The sequence below is a fragment of the Peromyscus leucopus genome, chromosome 14 (assembly GCF_004664715.2).
Source record: "Peromyscus leucopus breed LL Stock chromosome 14, UCI_PerLeu_2.1, whole genome shotgun sequence".
Lineage (NCBI taxonomy): Eukaryota > Metazoa > Chordata > Mammalia > Rodentia > Cricetidae > Peromyscus > Peromyscus leucopus.
The window spans coordinates 88,868,115-88,890,678 of NC_051075.1; the positions used below are offsets into that span (position 1 = coordinate 88,868,115).

General features: G+C 43.4%; 1 protein-coding gene across 6 annotated transcripts in view; it reads right to left on the reverse strand.

Moving 5' to 3' along the window:
* Positions 1-2,204: 2,204 nt before the first annotated feature.
* Myo5a (myosin VA) overlaps positions 2,205-22,564 on the reverse strand; it is a 155,787-nt gene continuing 135,427 nt past the window's right edge. For 4 of the 6 annotated variants that reach the window (XM_037210948.1, XM_037210949.1, XM_028865129.2 and 1 more), the window contains 7 exons: positions 21,744-21,898; positions 16,766-16,855; positions 14,894-15,044; positions 12,671-12,953; positions 10,358-10,532; positions 8,164-8,244; positions 2,205-7,909 (listed from right to left, as the gene is read on the reverse strand). In XM_037210948.1, coding sequence (XP_037066843.1) covers positions 7,757-7,909; positions 8,164-8,244; positions 10,358-10,532; positions 12,671-12,953; positions 14,894-15,044; positions 16,766-16,855; positions 21,744-21,898 — 1,088 coding nt within the window. In that variant the 3' untranslated portion in view covers positions 2,205-7,756. The remainder of the gene's footprint in view (positions 7,910-8,163; positions 8,245-10,357; positions 10,533-12,670; positions 12,954-14,893; positions 15,045-16,765; positions 16,856-21,743; positions 21,899-22,564) is intronic. The other 2 variants (XM_037210950.1, XM_028865116.2) reach the window with 1 other exon arrangement.

Below are 22,564 nucleotides of genomic sequence, written 5' to 3' on the forward strand. Positions count from 1 at the left end.
CTCTCTCTCTCTCTCTCTCTCTCTCTCTCTCTCTCTCTCTCTCTCTCTGTATGTGTTTCCCAAAGTAGGTTAACATTAGCTGAATTCTCTCATTCATTCAAGTTTCTTGGCAATACAGACTTAGTAATACAGAATTCCAGAACTTTACTACTGGTGAAATAAACTTGGTATTTTGTTTTCTCAGTGGTAACATTGCTGATGTTTTGAAATATGTGTTTAGTAATTTAGGTCTCATGAATCCTTCATGTTCTCTTTATTGGTCTCACAGGACTTGTCCGATCCACTTCCCTTTCCCCTAGTACCAGGATGGAACCCAGGACCTTCTGTGTTTCCCAGACCAAACTGCACTCTAGGCCATGCTCACCTGACTGATGTGGCCCGGGCTAACCTCGAACTCGCAGTTCTCCTGCCTCCGACCGCTGGGATATCTCACCGCTTGTTCCAGCCCTGTGTCCCTTTGCCACTTCCCCAGGTCAAGTTGCCTGAGGACTTGAGTTCTCTCCTGGACCTCACCTAGCCTGTGTTTTCTTTGAACTCCAATGCCCAGCAGAGTGGCTGACGTCATGCTAGGAAGATCACGTGACAAGGTTTTATGTTGCCGTCTCCCCACAGTGCCCATGCTTTGGTTCCAGCAGCACTGTAGGCCCTGCTGAGGGGACGATTCCCAGGTCTTGCTCTGGGTGGCAAATGCCATGTTGGAATCCTTCAACTGCACAGTGTCTCACTTCCTGACCCCTCTGCTCTCACTGGGGATGTCATCCTGGAGCCCAGCAGCCCCACGCTTGAGGAATGAGGCACACCTCCGGGGGTACAAGCGGCCGCTGCTCCCTTCTCTCCCGTGGGTAGATGTGTGCTTTCATTTCTGGTGAACTGTTTCCCATCCTCGCCTTGGTCCGGCACAGCCATCACACCCCCCTTGTTTCTGTGGTGACTCGAGGTCCAGTGGTGGGGTGTGGCTCAGGCTGGCCAGGCTCTGTTCCCCCAGACAGTGATTAAGAAGGGATGTGGAGCCAGGTGGTGGTGGTGCACACCTTTAATCCCAGAACTTGGGAGGCAGAAGCAGGTGGATCTCTGTGAGTTCCAGTCCAGCCTGGGCTACAGATTGCGTTTCAGAAGGGCTACAGAGTGAAACCCTGTCTCAAAAAACAAACAAAAAAGCATGTAGAATTCAGACTGGTCAACGAGACTCTCTTCTGACATGTTACTGGTAATGCTAACAAAGAGGCTTAGATGGCAGAGCTGTGCTTCTGGGGGCTCTGTCACCACTTGGGGAGACCCCGGCTAAGAATGAAGCCTAACTAAAGGATAGTAATGTGTCTATCTGCAAGGCCAGCGCCTGGGCACCTAGACACATCCCAACTCAGTTATGTCAGGAAATGGATTCCCTTTGGGGTGGAGCAAGGTTGACTTCTATCCTGTATCTCAGAAAAGAATTCTAACAATCATAAAATGCCATAGTGAGTGGTTTCACTTTGGAGAGAAAACCTCGATTGAGTTCTTATCTGTTTAGAAAGAGAAACCGTTAGCAAATGTTAATTTTCCCATGACTTTGTAACATGTTGAAGTACACAAGACCATGCATTCCCCAGGGCTAGTGGCTAATGTCACTCCTGCGGCTGCCTGTCTGGGGCCTTGCTGTGGTGCTCCAGGAAGGCCAGTCCTTGCTAACTGAGCCTGGGGAGAACTTGTCGTGATGTGAAAATGGGATATAAGTTATCATCCAGCCTAATATTCACACTCCCGTGGTCTGACTAAAGCTAAGACTAAGTCAATCACAGACTTTTTTCTCCATCCAAAGGAGTGTCCCACACACACCCTTTCATTTCCATCCTAGTCTGTATAGTTGTCTTTTCCTCTGTACTAAAAGCTGAACTTCGACACAAATCTTGTTTAAGCTTTTGAAAACCCACATCCCATGCCCAAAGCCTCAGCTGTGGTTTTTGTCGGAGGCTCCAAGGCTACCCAGGCATGCCTCTCTTGAAGAAAAGAGGCCACTGCTCCTCAGTCGGTCTAGCCACTCTGCTTGCCTCTGTGGCTGGCCGTTTGCATTTCACTGTTTTCCAGCACAGATGGAGAACTTATCACCCTTTCCATTTTAGGACCCTTTGAGATTCTCATTTGCAGACTAACATTTATTAATCTTCAGAGTAACAATTTGTTTTGTTGTGTTAACATGTGAGGTGGGTTTACAGACATGGACAGAATTTCTTTATATCCTTATCTTTATTTCAACAATTTTCTACAGTAGCTAGGAGAATACAGTGCTATGACAGATACACACTAAGTACAACGTCAGACAGCTACAAATTCAGAGCATAAAACGTCATTCTGATATTGTTTTGGCTTTCCTTTTAGCATTAGGTGATATCCAGTGAAAAACTCATGTTTCCAAGGCTTTGTTGATATGAGGTGAATTGTTAACCTTCTAGAAGACTTCCCGTGAGACACTCTGGAATGGGTTCAGTTCAGACCTCAAGAGGCTTGGTAATAATGCCCCTCACCTTGCAGTATTTAACCACTTTGCAGAGATTAACTGTGTAGATCAAGAAAATTCTTTCTCCAGATCCAAGGAAGAAAAAGATTTGAAAACTGCAGTGTCCCTGTATTTCACTGTATTGAAAGGCAGGTCCGTTTCACAATAAGTTATCAACAGTTAAAAGAAAAACACAGTACATTAAATCCCATGGGCGCATCTGTGCAACACTGTTGGAACAATTGAAACTCTCAAAGAACACAAGAAAATCGATATTACTTCAGGAACCCACAAAAGAACACAATTAGGGATCATAAATCACAACACTTATCCAGATTTAAAGGAGAAAGCACTGTTTTCAGGAAAAATAATAGCTTGCGTGACTTAGGCTAAGATTTTATAACACATAATAACAGTAAGTTATTTGAAACTACTAACTCTGGAAAAGGCATGGGAATGCACTAGTTTTCTAAGCATTGAATTATATATGACAATTTCAACCTTCAAAAACAAACCCAAAACTTTCCCAACTATTCCAAGCAATATCACAATGCCAAGAAAATGTTAGTTGTTTTCAGATATGTTATGAGTCTAGTTCTACCCATGACGTTAAGCTAATGAACATTTTTAGCTAGACCAGATTATAAAATAAAAAAATGTATCAAATGCATTTGGGAGATGTCTGACATGGCATCTTTCAGTTTTTGATCTATGAGAAACCGACCAGAATTCTACAGTTACTTTAGGTACTCTAATGGATTAGAACTTACACAGCTACTTCCCTGCGTTTCTTCAGCCTTTCACAGTAGGGCACCTTTACATTTTAAAAGGGTGTCCATAAAAAGTTTTTAGAGTTGTATTTTTGCCTTTATTAACAAAGGGTTAGTGAAAAGCGAGAATCCTGCGAATACTCTGACCTCTGTTCTGCTTAGGCGCATGCGCATTTGCTTACTGTCACAGGGACTTAGCCTACCCCAGAAACACTCTTAAAGCTAACATTTCATTGGTTGCTTCATAAACTCTAGTCTCTGTGTGGCAGGGACAGTACAGAGGGGTCAGGGAGACGCAGGAAGCGGAGGAAGGAATCAGTGGTAGGAGGCCGCATCCCATCCAAACCCTCACAAAACCTCAAGAAACATGGCGAGATGTCCCTCACTGAGGACAAGTTCTGGGGACTTAAGGCAGCTCTAAAAGGGAGGGGGCAAGGGTTAAGGCGGCCCTCACAGCACAGTCTGAACAAACTACAACTCACGAGCACGAAGTGCCTGTGGCTCAAGCATGCACGCCCCCAGCACGGCGGCTCCCAGCTCCTGCCCTGCAGCATGCTGTGGCTTCCAAGCTTACACCACTCACCTAGGGTGGACAGCCCCAGGGAGGGAGGAACTTAGTGTCCTGGGCTCCTCTATGCAGCAGTGAGCAGCAGCTCAGCCAGGGGCTCTCACAGGGAAACCTCAGGGGTGTGGAGAGTGGCCTGCCTTGCCTCTTCACAGCTGAGGTTTTTACTGCTTCCCGCCCTTTTAGTTCGGACAACCTCTAATTTGGGAGTCCATACCCTGTCAAGGAGCACTGATTCGTGACAAAAGGCAAGTCGAGTCACAGCCGGTGCTATGTGCACTGTGCCTCGGCTTCCCGAGAAGTAAGTGGGTGCTCATTGTCTATTCCACACCCCAGTCAAGATGAAGAGCACCCTTACTAGCCCAGGTCACCCCGCAGCATCTGGAGGGACAGGACAGCTCCTGCCCTTCCTGCCAGAGGGCAGGGCCACCCTAGGCAAGTCACTGACCATCTCACTGTCCCTGTGAATTACCTTCACAATGATTGTGGGAGCCACCTCCTGTGACGCTGTGAGGAAGTGAGGTAACCAAGGGGAGTGCTGGCGTGAAGCACATGCACGTGGTCCTATTTCTGTGCAACTTTCAACAGCACCGTGCAGGGTCACACACGGGCCTTTGCTCTCTATCCTAAGAGGCTGGTCTTACCCAGAGGACCCTGGATTATGCCTCCTGAAGAACTCTCAACTGCGAGTGTGTGTGTGTGTGTGTGTGTGTGTGTGTGTGTGTGTGTGTGTGAACTCCTTGTGGGCTTCTCAGAATGGTGGTAGCTCCTCTTTTCCTAGAACTGTCAGAAAAGTAATTTCTCACAATAATCAGGACACCGAGACTCAAAGGATGTCCACAGCCTCCTGTATACACTAGTAAAGGGTGTGTATCACACACACTTGCTCGCCCATAAGGAGTCTTTCTTTAGCTACGGAAATGGATCAGTAACGAAGCAGGTCATCTAAAGTGGCCCCAATCTAAATGTCCTACCACTGGGCTTTGGGTTCCAGTTCTGTCGTCTACATTCAAAGCAGTGCCAGGTCATGTGGAACGCTCAAAGCTTCCAAAGGACCACCAAGCTGTCCTTGGTGCATTTTGTTTCTTTCCTGCTTTGGAGTTACTCTAAGGCAGACTCAGCCTTGGGCTAAGAAAAGCTGCAGGGAGGGAGGGGCAAACTGCTTCTTCTCACCTTGGATTCCAAGGGGGTGAGCTGCGCATGCGTGCCCCAGGGAAAGTGGGTGGCTACCGGCAGGGCTGCTAGAGGAAGAGGTGCTGGGCTGTCGTGCCTTCCGAGAGCTCCTTCTCGGGAGGCCAAGTGTGTCACAGCTGAATTATGGAAAGGCTAATTTGTGAGAATGATATCCTTAGTACAAAAATGAGATCAGAAAGGCGTGTGCAGACACCAAATGGTGAGCCCCATGCATGCCAACCAGGGCCACAGAAAGCCGTCGGGCCGGTAAATTAGGCTGAGGGAAGAGGTGGGAAAGTGGGCCAGGCAGGGGGAAGCTGGGGATACTGATGACAGAGTGGAGGGAATCCCACCTCGTCAGCGGAAACCTGGTGCCTCCTCAACAAAGTACACACAGTCAGTTAGCAGGTTTTGAGTTTCGTTTAGCTTGGAATCAGAGGAACTCTGAGCCACTCACGGCCACTGAACAGGAGAAACTGCAGAGGGGACAGTCACGGAGAGGAACTCTGGTTCTTGACAGCAGAGAAAAATACGTGAGAGAAAGTGCCAGAAGCTGTAGGACACAATGTCTGGAGTGAGGAAAAAGGGGCCGCAGGGACAGTGGCTATGATAGCGTGGTCTTGAGACAAAACTCAGGGTGCACATCAGCCGTCTACACAGGGTTAAGCTGGGAGCAGGGTGTGGAGGACGGCTGGGGCGGAGGGAAGACAGCCTACACATGCTGTGCTCGCTCAGCAACTTCCCACCCACACGCTCTCTGCTGCGTGACGCACAGCACTAATGCAGTGACTGAAACCAGGTGGAAAACCCGTGAAAACTGAATCTGGCTGAATTAGTGTTTTAGGTTCTGCAAATAAATAAATGTATTAGAACTGATAAAGGGTGGAGATTGTAGCTCAGTGATAGTACTTATTTAACATACACGAGGCCCTGGGTTCAATTCCTAGCACTACAAAAAACACAATCTCCAAACAAAAAAGCAGTTCATCATGTAACAAAAAATACCTCAACTAAGTAACTTTCAAAGAACACAAATATATTAGGATTTTTCTAAAGTATCTAAATGATGTATGCTAAGAAAACATTGTGGCTACATAAACTTGTGATGACTGTATTGACCCTAGGGAACTGACAGGCACTCAACACTGGTCTTTCCAACAGGATGGACTGAGTAACTCTGGTCCCTTCCTCTAGGAACCAAGCATAGGGCACTGTAAAGGGGGAAGTGGCTGGAACAACCAGGTGTCCCACCCTCTTACTTTATAAACAAGGACATTCAGGCTCCAGTAAGATAATGGACAATAATCGCTGTTTAATAACAGTATTTATCATTGACTTGAAACTGTTTAGCTCTCATCAATAATATTGCACATATTTAAATGTCACTGTTATAGACCATCTTACAGTTAAACTATATAAACTGATGATTGTAATTAAGAACCAGAGGAATAAAAGCTAAGAATTTGTTCTTGCATAACCCAAAGGATTTATTACATAAGATTTCCAGGAAAAAATGGAGAATATGCTTAATTAGAATTTAATAATGAAAATTTACAGAATCTAGGTCTTACTTAAACCAAATCCTCTATAAAATGTAATAATCTTCTTATATTTCTTACATAAATCTTCTTAATGTATTTATAATATGATGTTTTTAAAGTATCCAGTGATATCTGAGAACATTTATACAGGTTGCAACACCTGAACCCCCTGAATTATAACGATTTATTATGTCTTTTTTGAATAACTTATAGGATAATCAAAGTTTCAAGATCTGAATCATAAATATTCTGACAGTCCTTTCTAGATAGTGACTGAGGCTAACACTTAATAAATTAAAAATAGAACCTGTTAAGGTTGAATATATGCATGGCAAGAATCAGATTTGGGAACTAAAAATAAGTAATTTTACAGAACACTATACCATGATGTGATATCCACACAGGTAAAATTAATTAGCATATCAATGTAACACATCCTGATCAGCAATGACATCAACAGCCACTCTAACTCTAAACATCAAGCAACCTGTCCTACTATACGACTCCAGTGCCTGCTCCTTGTGCAGATGAACCTGTGGATAATTGCATATACTCCAGTTAAAACTGATCTGGCTGAGTTGTAAACAGAGTGGTGAAAGAGAAGCTCATTGGGTAGTGCCTAATAAGAGCATCACTTAGGTCAGGAGACAGCACGCAGCAGTCATTGAAGATGCTTGGTAAGCTACAGTACAAAAGATCAACTACGCTACCCAGCAAACCGGCATCTTTACAGTTGCTGTACCATGACGACACACAGAAGGACGTTACTTGGGCAATTACTTTACATATTGCCAGTTTATTTTTTGATCCAGTTTGACAATATCAACATGATTGGCTCCTAAGCTGATATGATATGTGTGGTGATTTGTCTTTCGGTTCTTTCTCTGTGCCTTGCTAACAACAGTTCATACATATGGAACTGTACTTTTGTATGTCACTTAATGCAGCACTAAAGATTGAAAATCACTGCTGTCAGCTGAAGATACAGTTTCCCTCCTTTCATGCCTCCCTGCCATCATTTAGCTGTATGTAAACTCAACTGATGAAGAAGAACGGTGCTTTAAAGGTGACACAGGACACGGCGTCTCTTCCCAAGTGAAAGGGTCCCGAGGGGGGGGGTTTCCAGTTAATAACGTCTTCCCTTAGAGATGATCAGTGCTCTTTCTTTAGAAATGCATTTTCACCAGCTCACCGGAAACAACTGTTCCTATGCTCTGTTTGCCTGGACAGCACTTCAGACCCGGGCAATGAAGCCCAGGCCCAGGCTGGCTGGGATCTGGATGGTTTCTAAAGCCAGGGAGGATGGGTTAAAGGGGAAAGTGACAGGAAAGATGTGTTTAGCATCCATGAGCAGCTGCGGAGAGTCTTTCCTGTCTCGTAACCGCAACTGAGAAGATAAGAAAAAGAACAAACAGGGTGTCAGTCCTTCCAATTTGTGAGACGTCTACCGAAATTTCTATAAAAAAAACTTTAATGAAAAATGTTAATCTTTGTTTAAAAATATTTATGGGCTATAATCTTATATAAAAAAGTTAATGCAATGCAACATAAGTAAGATGGAAAAGTAAGAGATGAAAACACCGTAAGTCTTCTGCTCAAATGACCCTGCGGTGAAACAGTAACAAAGAAAAAGCACCTTACCTGTATAGTGCGGATAAATGCAACAGAGACCCTTTCTTCAAACTCATTAACCGGTGTGTAGAGATTCAATACCTTGACGATCTGGAGAGGGAAAAGGGAAAGCTTTGGGCACAGCTCACAAACAGGCTGGCTCTTCATGACCTGGTGAGTGGGAAGGACCTGTGTATCTCCCTTTTCGTTCTACCTGGGGGAGGCTGGGAGAGGGAAGGAGATACCGAAGGGCACATTTGCCTTCGTGTTTGAAGTTTTAGAAGAAGAATGTAGTTATGTAACATTTTAAGAGAAAAAAAAATTTAGAAAAACATTCAAACAGTACAAAATACAGCATAGAAAAAAAGTGCCCCTACTTATATCCTCCCCATCTCCTAAAACAACAGCTGGCCACATCCTGGGCAACCACTGAGCTACTTTCTATACATGCTGGCTTATGCTATTTTTGTACAAATGGAATGAATTGATTTTTTTTTTTTTTTGCTATTTTGCAACTTGCTGTCTTCATATAAAAGTACATATGGGCATATAAAAATAGCAGAATTAAATATTATTCACTTTAAACATTCTTAAAAACTCATATGTCTAGAAAAGAGTTACTATTAATGAATTACACAAAAAAACAAGGTCTTTAAAGAAATTTAACCAATAACTTAAGAGTAAATTCTTTTTTATTTGTTTGTTTGTTTGTTTACAACAGAGATGCTCTGTGTAGCTCGGGTGTCGTGGAACTCACAGAGATCCACCTGCCTTTGCCTCCCAGGTGCTGGGATTAAAGGCATGTGTTACCAGCATCCAGTTTAGTAGTAAATTCTAAAAAAAAAAAAAAAAAAATCAAATTTCTTTCACAAAATGGTCATTCCTCTTTTCCTTTTATGGTGCTGGAGGGCTTGAGACAGGGTATCTCTGTGTATCCCAGGCTGGCCTGGAATTCACTATGTAGCCCAGGCTAACCTTAAGAACATCACTGTTTATGTAAGGTAGAAAGTTATTTTTATCCTCAATGAATGTGTGTGTGTGTGTGTGTGTGTGTGTGTGTGTGTGTGAATATATATATATAATGTTCTATAACACCTAAACCTTTGGGGGCATGTACTAAAGTTGAAATAGTTAAGTACTAGAGCACATTCTTTAAAAGCTGGAGGAGAGGAAACATCTACAAATTGGGTTTCACCACTATACCATTACTTTCTGTACTTGGCAGAAACAGGGAAGGTCTCCAGACCTCATCAGTCCTGCAGATTTACACTTACATGAAGCTCACAGCAGTTTTTGCAAACTTGAGTCTGACACTAGGAAGTTACAGATGATGGTTCTGACTGTCTTCCCTGAGCAAAGTGAATGACACTGGCCACAGCTAGAGACTGAGCACTGGGAAGACCAGGCAAGGAGAACAGTGGGCTCTCTTCCAGCTGCTGCGATTTCCACTGACACCTTCCTATCTGGTCCCTGTCCTTGAGTTCAATGCGCCTCAGAAAAAGGCCGTCAGTACCTCCAATGCTTCTTGTAAAGAATTTCTATGCTAGTGTCAGCTTCATGCATTTCTGTTTCCCTACTGAACTGTAAGCCCCTGAGGTAGAGATCTTTCATTCTTAACTGAAGTATTTTCCCATACAAGTACGATACTGTGTGATGGGAACTAATCATGTGAAGAATTGAGAGAGGAAGAATTATTCTGTGTATGTGTGTACATATATGGGCGGTGTCACAGCATGCATGTGGAGGACAGAGGACAACCTTGGGAGTTGGTTCTCTCCTTTACCACATGGGTTTCAGGGATGAAGCTCAGGTCATCAGGTTGGCAGTAAGCTTCTTTACTACCTGAACCACCTTGCTGGCCCCAAGTAGAAAAACATAAAGAACCGTTAATTATTAGATAACACAGAACTGGATTCATGAACTGGAGCACCACAGAATATATGCCCCAAGGGAGCAAGTACTTTGTCGTATTCCAGGTTGTATCTCAAGGCTGAGACCATTATACAGAGTCCTAGGCACTTACTCTTTGCTGAATATTCTATAGGGGACTACTATAGCACTGAAATGTATTAATTGATCATAAAATCTCCTCTCTCCTAGATTTACATAGTCATGTATCTTCTGTAAGGGAGGAGGTCAGTGCAGAGGACAGCAACAGCCAGGCCTGACCTCACTGAATTCCTCTGAGAGGGCTACTACAGTGTGCCACCCTAGGAGGCGGTACCTGGGCAGTGGTCAGGGCATTGCACATGGAGCAGATGGCTTCGGCATCATCATCAGTTTTCTTTTTCACTTGCAAAAGTTGAGCAGCCTGAATGAGAGGTTCCAGAGTCTCTTTGGCCCCGCTGTTCATTAGATTCTTGTCACGTAGCCATTCTTCCAATTGACTGACATTGTACCTACGCCAAAAATAAAAAGAGAAAGTGTAAGAGAGAATAAAAGAGAAAATGCAAATTTTCTGAATGCTGTCATAAGTGTCTTAATTTTGTGTACGTAGCCTTGTCAGTTAAAATGACAGGTAGTATTTTTGTTCAATTTTCTAAAATCTAATCAGCTGTGCTTTAACATTTATCATTATAAAGTCATGAGGCTTATAATTGTAATTATATAAGACTGAATGACAAGAGACTCCAAGTCTTTATTGGAAGATGGAAACATTCATCAGAGGGAAAGTTATTAATTAGACTTGCTAATAAACAAAACTGAATACATTGTATGACTCTGTCCTTACTGAACAGCTGACTAGAATGTACTTTCTGGCTTCTCCTGCAATTTCAGATACAGGTTCCCTTTGCAGGATAATCCTCTTAATTCTTCATGCACTCCAAATTAAGAAGATTCCAAACTGGGTGACTGAATAACCAGAGACCACACCATGTGCCTTGGACTCAAGCTTCTCTAGGGAAGGGCCTTGACAATGGGAACAGTGGCCTTAGAAAGCCCAGAGACAAGAAGAGAGGGCAAGGGAAAGCCCCTGGAAGGGACAAAGACTCCAAACTGGAGAGAGAAGGAAATCGCACAGATGCTAGGGTTTAGGTGGCCAGATATTTGACCATAGATTTTAAACTACAGTTAAGGCAGATGGACACACAGACAGAATTCAGTCATCAGGCAGACGGAGGCATTATGATATTAAGATGAATGACTTCAGTTGGTTGTGATGGTACATGTCTGTCATCCTGGCACTTGGGAGGTAGAGGCAGGGCGATCAGGAGTTCAAAGTTATCACTGGGTATGCTGTGAGTGTGAGATCAGCCTGGCTACATGAGACCTTGTCATTAAAAAAAAAAAAAGAAAGAAAGAAAGAAAGAAAATGCATGACTTCATGAAAAGTTAGACTCCCTGAATGGAGGTAATACCTTAAAGTGAAATGTGGATAAGAACGGTCAATACAGAACACTAACGTTCTCTAGTAGTTAATTACAGATTTAGTAGAAAAACCCTTTTCTCTTTTTCAGTGAAGATACTGGCTGCATCAGAATAGCTATTTGGACTCCCCCCAATTCAGTTACGTTACAATAATGAGGCAATAATGAGTAGTGGGTACAAAATTTAGTTGTTGCTGGGCATGGTTGGTGCATGCCTGCATTCCTAGCTGAAGCAGAAGGATCATGAGTCTAAGACCAGCTGGGTTATACAGTGAGACCTTTTCTCTAAAAAAAAGAAACTAAAATTTAAAAATGGAATATAGTTTTTCTTCAAATTCAACTGTAAGTAAACTATCTTTGGACCTATTATTTTTCTTCAACTTAAAACCTATTTTAATTAAAATTTTTTTTAAGTGTATGAGTTTGGTTGGATATATGTATATGTACCATGCATGCAGTGTGCACAGAGGCCAGAAGAGGAAGTTACATCCCCTGGAACTGCAATTCCAGACAGTTGTGAACCACCATATAGGTTCTGGGAACCCTATTTGGGTCCTACGCAAGAACAGTAAGTGTTCTTAACCACTGAGCCATCTCTCCAGCTCCTGTTGGGTCTATTCTCACTCATATTCCTAATATGGAAAGATATTTCTAGAACAACCACCAAATACTAGAAAGTTTCATCTTTTTCCTAATGTTTTCTTTTCTTCTTCTTTTTTTTTTTTTTTTTTTTTTTTTTGGTTTTTCAAGACAGGGTTTCTCTGTGTAGCTTTGCACCTTTCCTGGAGCTCACTTGGTAGCCCAGGCTGGCCTCGAACTCACAGAGATCCGCCTGGCTCTGCCTCCCGAGTGCTGGGATTAAAGGCGTGCGCCACCACCGCCCGGCAACCTAATGTTTTCTTATTGTGCAATCAAAACAAATAGAGAAAACAAATGTCCACTGTTGTGTATTTTGCACATCCTTACACTCCTACAAACAAGGTGGCTGAACAGAGGAGCAGGGTTTCCTCCTGAGCAAGAGAAGCCACCCAAGCGAGAGACCTGGCTCTATACCACTGTTCCCACACACTTGGCCATGTGGCACCAACACTGGGTGCACTGCTGGGAAACACGTCACCAGCCCTCAAGAGCAAGCAGGGCAAGGCTGCCACACGTTGGTGTTTGCTCACCTGATCTGCATGCCTTTGCTCCAAGAGCACATGTCCTTGCGCAGGAGGAGGTTGTTTAGGGTGATGGCACCCACGATGTAGAACATCTGCTTGACCACTTGCTTGATTAGCTCTGGGTCCATGCCATGCTGACACATGACTGAATGGAAGGCGTTGAGTTGCCGCAGGATCGAGTCCAGCGTGTAGGTGCCCTCGTCCGCAATGCTGGAGGTGCGCTTTCTGAGCCCTGTGGGCTTGACCCCGGACACACCCTGGATTGTTTCATGCTCCAGCATGCCTGAGACTGTACAAGGGTTTCAGTTATTCAGAGGATTCAGAGGGAGTGCATATGTATATGCACCCGCATGCACACACTACACTACACTACACACACACACACACACTTTAGGAAATGATCTGAGAATGAAGACAGTGGGGGAAGGAACTGCCCCAAGAATAAGCCTTTGGATTTTAAACTTTAACAAGTAGTCAGTTTTTAAATACAAATCTTCCACAGTATTAAGTAACCTTACTGCTGTATTTTCTAAAATAAGCAGCAGCTTTGGGATTGCACTGGCATGTGGTATCTAAGAAGTTTTTAAGAGTGGTTAAATAAGTGTTCTTTGTATTTGTTCTCAGACATTAAACACACACACACACACACACACACACACACACACACACACACACACACACACAACCACAAATCAAACAACAAAATAACAAGAACAAAACAGTAACAAGAAGACAGTAAGGAAGGCAGGCCTTGGGAAGCAGTCTTGGAGAAGATCTTAGAGTTAGTGGTGTGGAGATGGAGAGCTGAGCCCCTCCCTGTCCTGAGATCCCCACAACTGCTGTGAGACTCTGGGATAGCTTCTGTTCCTCCAGACTTAGTCTCTAATCCTGTACACCTCTCTCTCTCTCTCTCTCTCTCTCTCTCTCTCTCTCTCTCTCTCTCTCTCTCTCTGTGTGTGTGTGTGTGTGTGTGTGTGTGTGTGTGTGTGTGTGTGTCTAGCTTTGCCTCCTTAGAAAGCTTCTAACAAGTCTACTCTGAGATACCCACTCTGACATGTCCACTTTGAGATGTCCATCCCCTGCCTGGGAGGCCCTTGAAAGCAGTGATCAGACCTGGGTTGTTTTTTTTTTTTTTTTTTTTCCTTGTGCTAAACTCAGCTCCCCACAAACCTTATACTGACTCAGAAACAGTTGTTGTTGCTATTAACTGACTGGGATATGGGGACAGTAAGAACAGGACAGCGTAGAGGCAAACTTCTTGTTCAGCCAATACCCATGGGCAAAGACGGAAAAGACTGCTGGACGCTGGTCTTCCTTGCCTCTGTGTTAATTCCTGCATTTTGGTCAATCTAGAGTGTTTTAAGTTTATAACTTCTGAAGGCACAGGAGAAGAAATAACTGCCATCTCATATGACGTCCTCAGACTTTTATGTCCCCAGCTGTTTTAACTATGGGCCTGTGAAAGGAAATGAAATCTACGACTTACTGAAGGAGGTGAAAAGGTAAAAATGTGGAGGACACACGGTCAGGGGAAGAAAGCAAGGGAAGCCTGATGTAGTCTGAAGAGTTGAAAAGGCTCAAATCTGCCTTGAGATAAAAGTGTTTGGTAACTTGCAAAACAAAACAATCTGCTATATTAAAAATCAGCAGCCTGCAATTGGGACGTGACTAATTCCTACCATACATGCTACCCATCCCAAGGGAATCAGACAACACAAATTATGAAAGAACCTTCAGAATGAGTATAAAGAGAGGTGCATGGGCCCCCAGTCCATCTCCATACACAGGTAGAAGCACATGAGCCACTCAGGTCATAGGAAACCAGCACTTCCAACAAGAGTGTCTGGTGCAAACCCATGACAGCTGTATGCTGCCCCAGGTAGGGCCTTTCCAGCCCTTTCACTGTGGACCACTAGGCCAAGTGCAAACCCACCCAGCCTCCTTGGTTTCCATTGGCCCCCAGGAGGCCTGTGCAGTAGTGCCACAGCAGCTGGAGGTCTGAAGTCTATTTGACATTGGACAAAAGGGCAAGAGTCTACTGCTAGAAACAAGGAGCAGCTAGTCTCTGCAGAGAATTAAGCACAGACTCTAGTGCTTCAATCCTGTGGAGACAGCGAATTTTATTGTACTAACTACTTTATGTCTTCCACAGGACTACATGTCTGACATGTGTGCCGCTGGCCTCATTTGTTGCCAAGCACATGCGATGCTCAGGCACACCGGTCTTACCTATCATTGGCTGAAGGATGTTCTCTAACACCCTCACAAGCTGCTGGTAGATCTGAATGGCCAAGTCGCTCAGCACTTGCCGGTATTCAGCAAGGTCAAAGTTGGTGAGGCAGTGTTCATTCTGGCGAGATGTGTTGTGCTTCATGAAGCCCTAGAATCAACACAGTGTTAGTGGTGTCCAGGAAGCCAGTGCCTCTGTCCGCCTCCCTCTGCAACTGCTCGGCACCTCCATGCCCAGTGCCGGGATGACCATCCTCAACACTGCTCTGTGTTTTCACTCCTGCTCTCTCCCTCTTCCACTTAGAGCTCTGACTAAGAGATGACCCTGGCCATCTATACTTCAGGCTTTCTAATAGCAAGACGGGGCGGGGGCGGGGGCGGGGGGGAATGGTGGTGGGGGGGAGTGGTGGGGGGGGAGGTTTAACTTAAGAAAAAGAAACAGATTTCATTAATCAAACAGCAGGGTTACCACCAAACACTAAATAAATAACTGAAAGTACTCTTTAGCTCTTAAAATACAGTCCTATTCATATATACCACACCCAGAGGGATACATATGCATAATCTTCTTGGATAGACCACTTTTTATGACTAGAAAATGAATGAACTTTGTCATTTTAGTCTAACTCACAGAATCTACACAATGATTTCCTTGAGATCTTAGAAAAGTCTTTCAGCAGCACTGGTTAAAGGAGAACTCCCCAGACAGGCGGCACTTCTTCCTGTCACTCGGACCTAAGCACACTGCTCACCAGCCCTGCCTGGTGATGGAGCTGCTTCCTGGATGACACAGTAGAAACGTGGGGCCAGCCAGGATCTTCTTCACCCCGTGCTCAGGATTCTGCTCTCATAGGCCCACCTTCTTGGGTGTCCTGCTTGTCTCTGTATAGCCTGTTATTTTGCCATGACAGTCCTCTACTCTGGATGCCAGAGATTGCTACTGACTAAGCTGCTCTGCCTGCCTTCCTGACAAAGGATGGGGCATTGGAAAGGGGCAGGGGCAGGCCACAAGTCTCCAAGTTGTGCAGATGCAGAGTCACAGCTCTGCTCCTTATGCCAAGATGCTATTGGCTAATGGATGAGCCCCACTGAGCCTCAGAGTCCTCATCTGTAAAATGGGTTTAATGCTAACCGCATGAGATGTTATAACAATCAAATGGCAAACATATTCTGTATATCAAGTGCTGTCAGATGTGCAGTAAGCAGCTTTCGACAATAATCAACAGTTTACAGTTTTACACTTGGTTGGAATCTATCCAACAATGAATGAACACTCTACTACAAACAAAATCAGTATAGATTTTTTTAGACACACCCAAAGATACATATGTGATTTTTTTTTCCTTTCAAGGCAGGGTTCCTCTGTGAGCCCTGGCTGTCCTAGAAGTTGCTCTATAGACCAGGCTGGCCTTAAGCTCAGAGACATGTCTTTCTCTACCTCCAGAGTACTGGGATTAAAGGCATGCACCACCATGCCCAGTTACATATATAATTTTTAATTATGCCTTTTTTGTTGGTTGCCTTTAAGGTGCCATTGGTTAGCCTAAACAGACTCATTTCTTTAAATAATTCTATATCCCAATCTTAATTCTACACAGACCACCACAACACATTAAGAAAAGATTTTGTTTTCTGGTAATTATTCACTTGACTGATGCTGGATTTGTTTTGGCATGCTTTCTCAAATGCTAGCAAGGGGGAAACGACATCATTGCTCAGTTTACCACAAGCTAGCAAGCATCAATGAAACACTACATTAAGCCACATGCTTGGGGGTTTGGAAATTAACATGATTCAAACGTTTTTTAAACTTCCCCTTTAAAAGGTCAGAGAAAGCACAGCATGCTGTTTTTACCACCACGGTTTTCTCACCTCTTCTCCACTGTATTGCTTCAAACAGTGCAAAAATCGGCATGTGTTAGAAAGCCAGAAGGATACAGTTTCAAAATCGTCACCTCTTTTCTGAAAGAGAAAATAAGTCTAAATTTTCTTATCCTTAGGGAAAAAAGCTCAGCAGACACAGAAGACCCGCTTCTTTCATGAACCGTCATAAAGTACCACACAAGCAAACCACATCTTAGTTTTACATCATCATCATCAGCGTTTAACTAGGTCCCCCAGATGTTTCTGCTCTTGCCTTCAAGAAAGTTTCCCGCTCAGTTAACTTAGCCGTGCCTTTGTGCAGAAAAGGGTTCAATTCACGGCCGAGCCAGCCTCACTGTGCTTGGATTACTGAGAGGAGTCAGAAGGAGCCAAAGGCACAAAGGCTACAGCAGTTTCTGTAAGGAAGGACACGAGAAAGCCTGACACCCTCAAAGGCAGCTCGGATCAACGCTCTTGTCACAACACGTCACCGCAAACTTTCCGAGCAGTGAAGCAGAGCTGGAAGAGGCCTCACCCTGAGTAGACAGGGAGTCGGCTGACTCTTGACCACAATGGGATGAGGACGAGGAAGGAAAGAGACTCATGCTTGAAAGAGACTCTGGCACTGGAAGTGTTTCTCAGAGGTCAAAGAGGAGACACAGTGGAGATGGCTATGAGTCTGTGAATGAACCTCTGGTATTAGTTCAGACATGGAAAGTCACAGAATCATCAATGTTTACCTATATTTTGTATAAGAAATATTAAAATAGTTACCTGGGGTAGGTGCCTAGCATTAAATAACTATGGTTTTATCTTAGGAATTCTTTTTAAAAAAATGATATGAGTGGCTAGGTCAATAAAGTGTTTACTGCCTAAGCCTAAGGACCTGAGATTGATCCTTAGCATGCATGTAAAAGACTGGGTGTAGTCCTGGGGAGGCAGAGATGGGAGATTCCCTGAGGCTGTTGTTCCCAGAGTCCCCCAAAGACCACCAAGAGACTGAATCCGATGCAAAAGCAACGAGTCTTTGTATTGTTATGAGTTAACTCGGGACTCTCTGTACATCTGTCAGACGCAGCAGCAGAGCAGGAGAGACCCCGAGTAGCAATGGGGCAGGGTTTTTAAAGAAAGGGGGGCTTGGGGGTTTACAGACTCCATAGAAACAGACTCAGGATTGGTTGATGTGGGTGGTAATCATGTTAGTAACTTTTAATTGGCTAGGGTTAGTTGGGGGTTACAGTTACCATTTTTGGGCAGGCCTGGACAAGTCCCAGGCTCTGTCCTTGAGCTGCCATGGAGGCTGGCTGTCCCAGCACATTCACATTGACCTATGCACATAGCTCTAAGTTGGTGAGGGGTCCCAGACAGTAAACAATTGACTGAACCTTGAGCAGTCAGAGTACGTGCAGAAAGGGAGCTACTGCAAGGACTATGTCTTTTGTTCATGGCCCTCCCAGAAACTGCTTGCTCAAGTCTCAGGAAACTGAAATTGAGGCCTGATCTCTGAGAGAAGACTGAGCAGCCTATTATGGCATCTGCTTGGTCCTTTCAAGGCCTACTTTAGTCAGCCTAGCCTAATCAGTGGGTCCCATGTCCCATTGAGAAAGTGTCTCAAAAAACAAGGTAGGTGGTTCTCCTGGGGAACAACATTTAAGGTTGTTTTCTGGCCTCCACGTAGAATATGTGCACGTACATATACATACACATAATTTTACACACACACAAAGATATATTTAGTGTCTATTTATCCTCTATATACATACAAACATACTCTCTCTCTCTATATATATATGTATATATATATGTATATATATGTATATATATGTATATATAATATATGTATCCTGTCTGTCTGTCTGTCTACTTACCTACCTCTCTCTCTAGATACATACCTCTCTAACTACCTATCTATTTCTCTCTCTGGTCTAATGCAGCCTAGACTGGCCTCAGACTCACTATATAGCTGACGATAGCCTTCAATCCTGATCCTTCTACCTCTACCTCCCAAGTGTGCCACCTACCTGGTTTAAAAGGATATATATTTCTTACTGGTACATCAGAGCACAACCTGGATTTCTAGAAACTATAGAGCATCTGTCTTTGGTCCTGGTTGTCATTTTATATAATACAAGTGTACCCAGAACAGAATATCCTATGAAGAATGGTTAACTTCTTGTAGGATCACTTTTTTAGATAATACAGTTTATAACCTTAAGTATGCATAAAACACACTAAAAACCCTTAATATTTGGAGAATGTTATTCTGAAATGACTTTAAGAAGGAAATCCTAGAAGATATTACTCCAATTAAGTATTTTAGCTGAGATAGGAGAACTGAGGTCAGGTCTCTACTTTGAAAAAACCTAGCTTAAGGAATATTGCCAGAATTATAGCTGGGAGTTGGTGGCACATACCTTTAATCCCAGCACTTGAGAGGCAGAGGCAGGAGGATCTCTGTGAATTCAAGGCCAGCCTGGTCTACTGCCACAGCCATATCTGATGGGAACAGCAAAAGTCACAAAGCCAGCACAGCTGCTTGACAAAGATCCAGCAGAGCTGAGTCTCATGATGGCTGCTGTACCACCTTTGGTTTTCATCTCCACCTGTTACATACTTGAAGGACTTTTAAAATTTGTACAGTTCGGGGATATTGGATTGATGGAAAATTTTCTTATGAATCATTTATGCCTTCTCCCAGTAATGCTGCTTCTAAGCTTCCCTGGGACAGTTCTGAACATACTACCCCTCCCGCTTTTAGGGAGATATCCTTATCTACTTCAAGGTCTTCCTTACACCTTGGAGGTTGTGACACATGTAAGGAAGCCAAGAGCTCTCTTTATGAGGCTATGAGACATTGTTGAAACATCTGTCCCAGTACTTATGCAGGAACAAGATATTCAAAACAAAGTAAACTCAAAAAAGTCAACAAGATTTGGTAGGCTAGAGGAGTTGGCCACAGTTCAGATTGCAAGCCTCTTCCCACTGTACACTCAGGCAATTACTTGACATATACAGCAACAAAGTTAGATTGGTTGAAGTTACCTCTCTCTATACAGAGACTTATATTGATGAGCAAAGAATGGAGTGGAAAGATGATAAGAGAATGAGATGTCAGGACCCCCTTTCTTAGCAAAGTTAGCACATCAGAGCCACTATGGTGTCATGTGACCAAGAACAACAGAATGCCAGGGTTAGACATAGAGACAAGTTCTATAAAGATATAAACATTGCATTATGCCATAATTTAAATAATAACTGCAGCAGCTGTAGCCTGAAAAATTTTCCTGGGTACTCTGATTATTAAGAGTTAATAATATACTGCTTGGGACAGGGCAATATGCCCAGGCTGGTTTGGAAATTTTGTTTTGGTCTAGTGTACTTGAAGCAACCAGAGCTACCAGCCTGAGAACAGGCTGTTATATGCCTCCAGATTCTTAAAAAATGGGTTTTGAGTTAATGAGTAAAAATTATAACTCTGTTTATTAATGATGTCAAAACTTGAGGGAAAATGATTGGATATAATTCTGTTCTGTCACATTTTATTATGGATGACTAAAAGATGAGCAAGAGGAAGTGAAATACATGTCCAAAACCAAAAAGGATGTGATCTATGTTTTGGAACATCATGACTGTATCCCTGCTTACTAAATTCTGTATAAATAAAGAAGCACTCTGGCTGCTAGTGAGTCAGGCTGCAAGATTCTCACCACTACCATGGCCTGGCTCACCTCCACTGCCCCCTCAATTCCTTACTTCCTCTGCAGGGACCTGCTCACTGCCAGGATGGCTCCTCTTCTGCAGGGTTCCCTGAGCCCTGAGGGGAGGAACTTTACAATAAAAATTTAAAAAGCCCATTTAGATGCAAGAGAGTTACTGGATCTTCATCCTAGATGCTCTGCTAAGTTGAGTAATCAGAAGGCAAGGTGCCTGGAGCACATCTCAGTTTCTCACAGAAACACTGAGGTAGAAGTGAGATGTGTTTCTCCGGAGTCACTGAGCTAGCAGGCTTCTCCTCCACTGTTAAAGCGACTGTCTTTCCCAAGCCTTTTTTCTCTGATTACCATCTCCATGTTGTTTTCACAAGGATTTTAGGTAACAAGATAATTCGTGGGATGAATTGGAGAATAGGGGAACAAAAGTTGAAAAAAAAATTAATGTCACATCAGTCATCTTTTTATAATAATAAGCTACATATTACTGAACTTGACATTTATCTCAACATCAGCATCATATTCTACATATATGGACCACATATTAGCATGTATGTATATAATTGGTTTCGACTAGACATTTGAACATTTATATTAATACTTATTTATTATTGAGTCAGGGTCTTACTGTGTAGATCTGGCTGGCCTGGAATTTGCTTTGTAAGCCAGGCTAGCCTTGAACTCATAGAGATCCTCAAGATGTATGCCACTATGCCTGTCTTCTGTTAAACATTTTAAATTTGTTCCCAATAAAACCTAAAGCAGACTATTACTGTCTGTGAAGAATTACTTTGCTCCATAATTAAATGCAATAATATCAAATTCATCTTGATTACTGTCCGATAGGAACCTGTTCTGAAGGTATGTGGACAGTATCCTGTTTACCACAGGTCCACAGCTAGTGGTTTCTGAGAGGCTGTGGAATCCTTAAGAGATAAGGATTAGCTGGAGGAAAGGGGGCAGGCCTTGAGGATTATAGTCCAGCCCCATTTCTGAATTCATCTTTGCTTCCTGCTCCTCTGAGATGGGCTTACACCTCCTTAAGCTCTGAGCCCTCAAAATGATCTTCCTCCTTTAAGTGGCTCTGTCAGGCATTTGGCCACGGTGCTGAGAAGGCAGCGAGCACAGGAAGGTTACATAAATTTCCTGCAACGGGAATTGGTAGTTAAGACTGAAAAGGCTTTGTGAATAGCAGCTGTCCAAGTCTAAAGAAGACACAGTGCCTCTGCACAGACTCATCATTAACAACCATGAGCACTGTGGAACATGGAACTGACCTTCAAGACCTTTTTGATGCTGTTAATTGTTGACGTCAGCAATGACCTTACTTTCTGGTCATCATTCAGGTAGTCAGCATGCCGCACACACATAAATAAGATATATGCTGGTAACCCTGGAATCAAATTGACAGCCACACCACGTGGCTTCAATTCTGAATAAAGAAAAAAAGGAGAAACAAAATTACATAACCCTGAAAGTCTTTGTGAGGCATGTTTTGTGGGAGATAAAAGCACAGTTGCGTAAGAGCTCAATCATTCAGAGTAAGTCATTAAAAAAAAAAAACAAAAACCCAAAACAGTATTTTAACAGCTCATTAGTGAAATTTTGACTATGGGCACATGTCTATATAAAATTCATATATCCTGCCCTGACTTTCCCCTTGAAGTCCAGTCTTGTTTATCAACTGTCTTCCTGATGTCTCTGCTCGGGCATGTCAAATCAAGCCTCTCCCAAGCCAAGTTCTCCATTCCTCATGGAATATACCACACAAACGGACTTCTCCATCCTCAGTTTCTCAGGTCACAAACCTCATCATTTTTAAATTCCTTACTCTTCTCACACCATATGCCCTATTTATCAGTCCTATTAGTGCTCCCTGAAAAATACAGCCAGAATCTAACTACTTCTACTTCTACTAGCTACTCTCCAGTTGAGGACATTATCACCTCCTCTTGGGTTGCTGGAATAGCTTCCTCTCAGCCCCTAGTCCCAGACCATTTCTAAGTATCTACAGCTATTTACTTAAGAAAATGCATGTTAGGTTATACCACTTTTGTTCTGAGAATTCTCCAAAGGGCTTCTTCGCTTGCTTATAAAA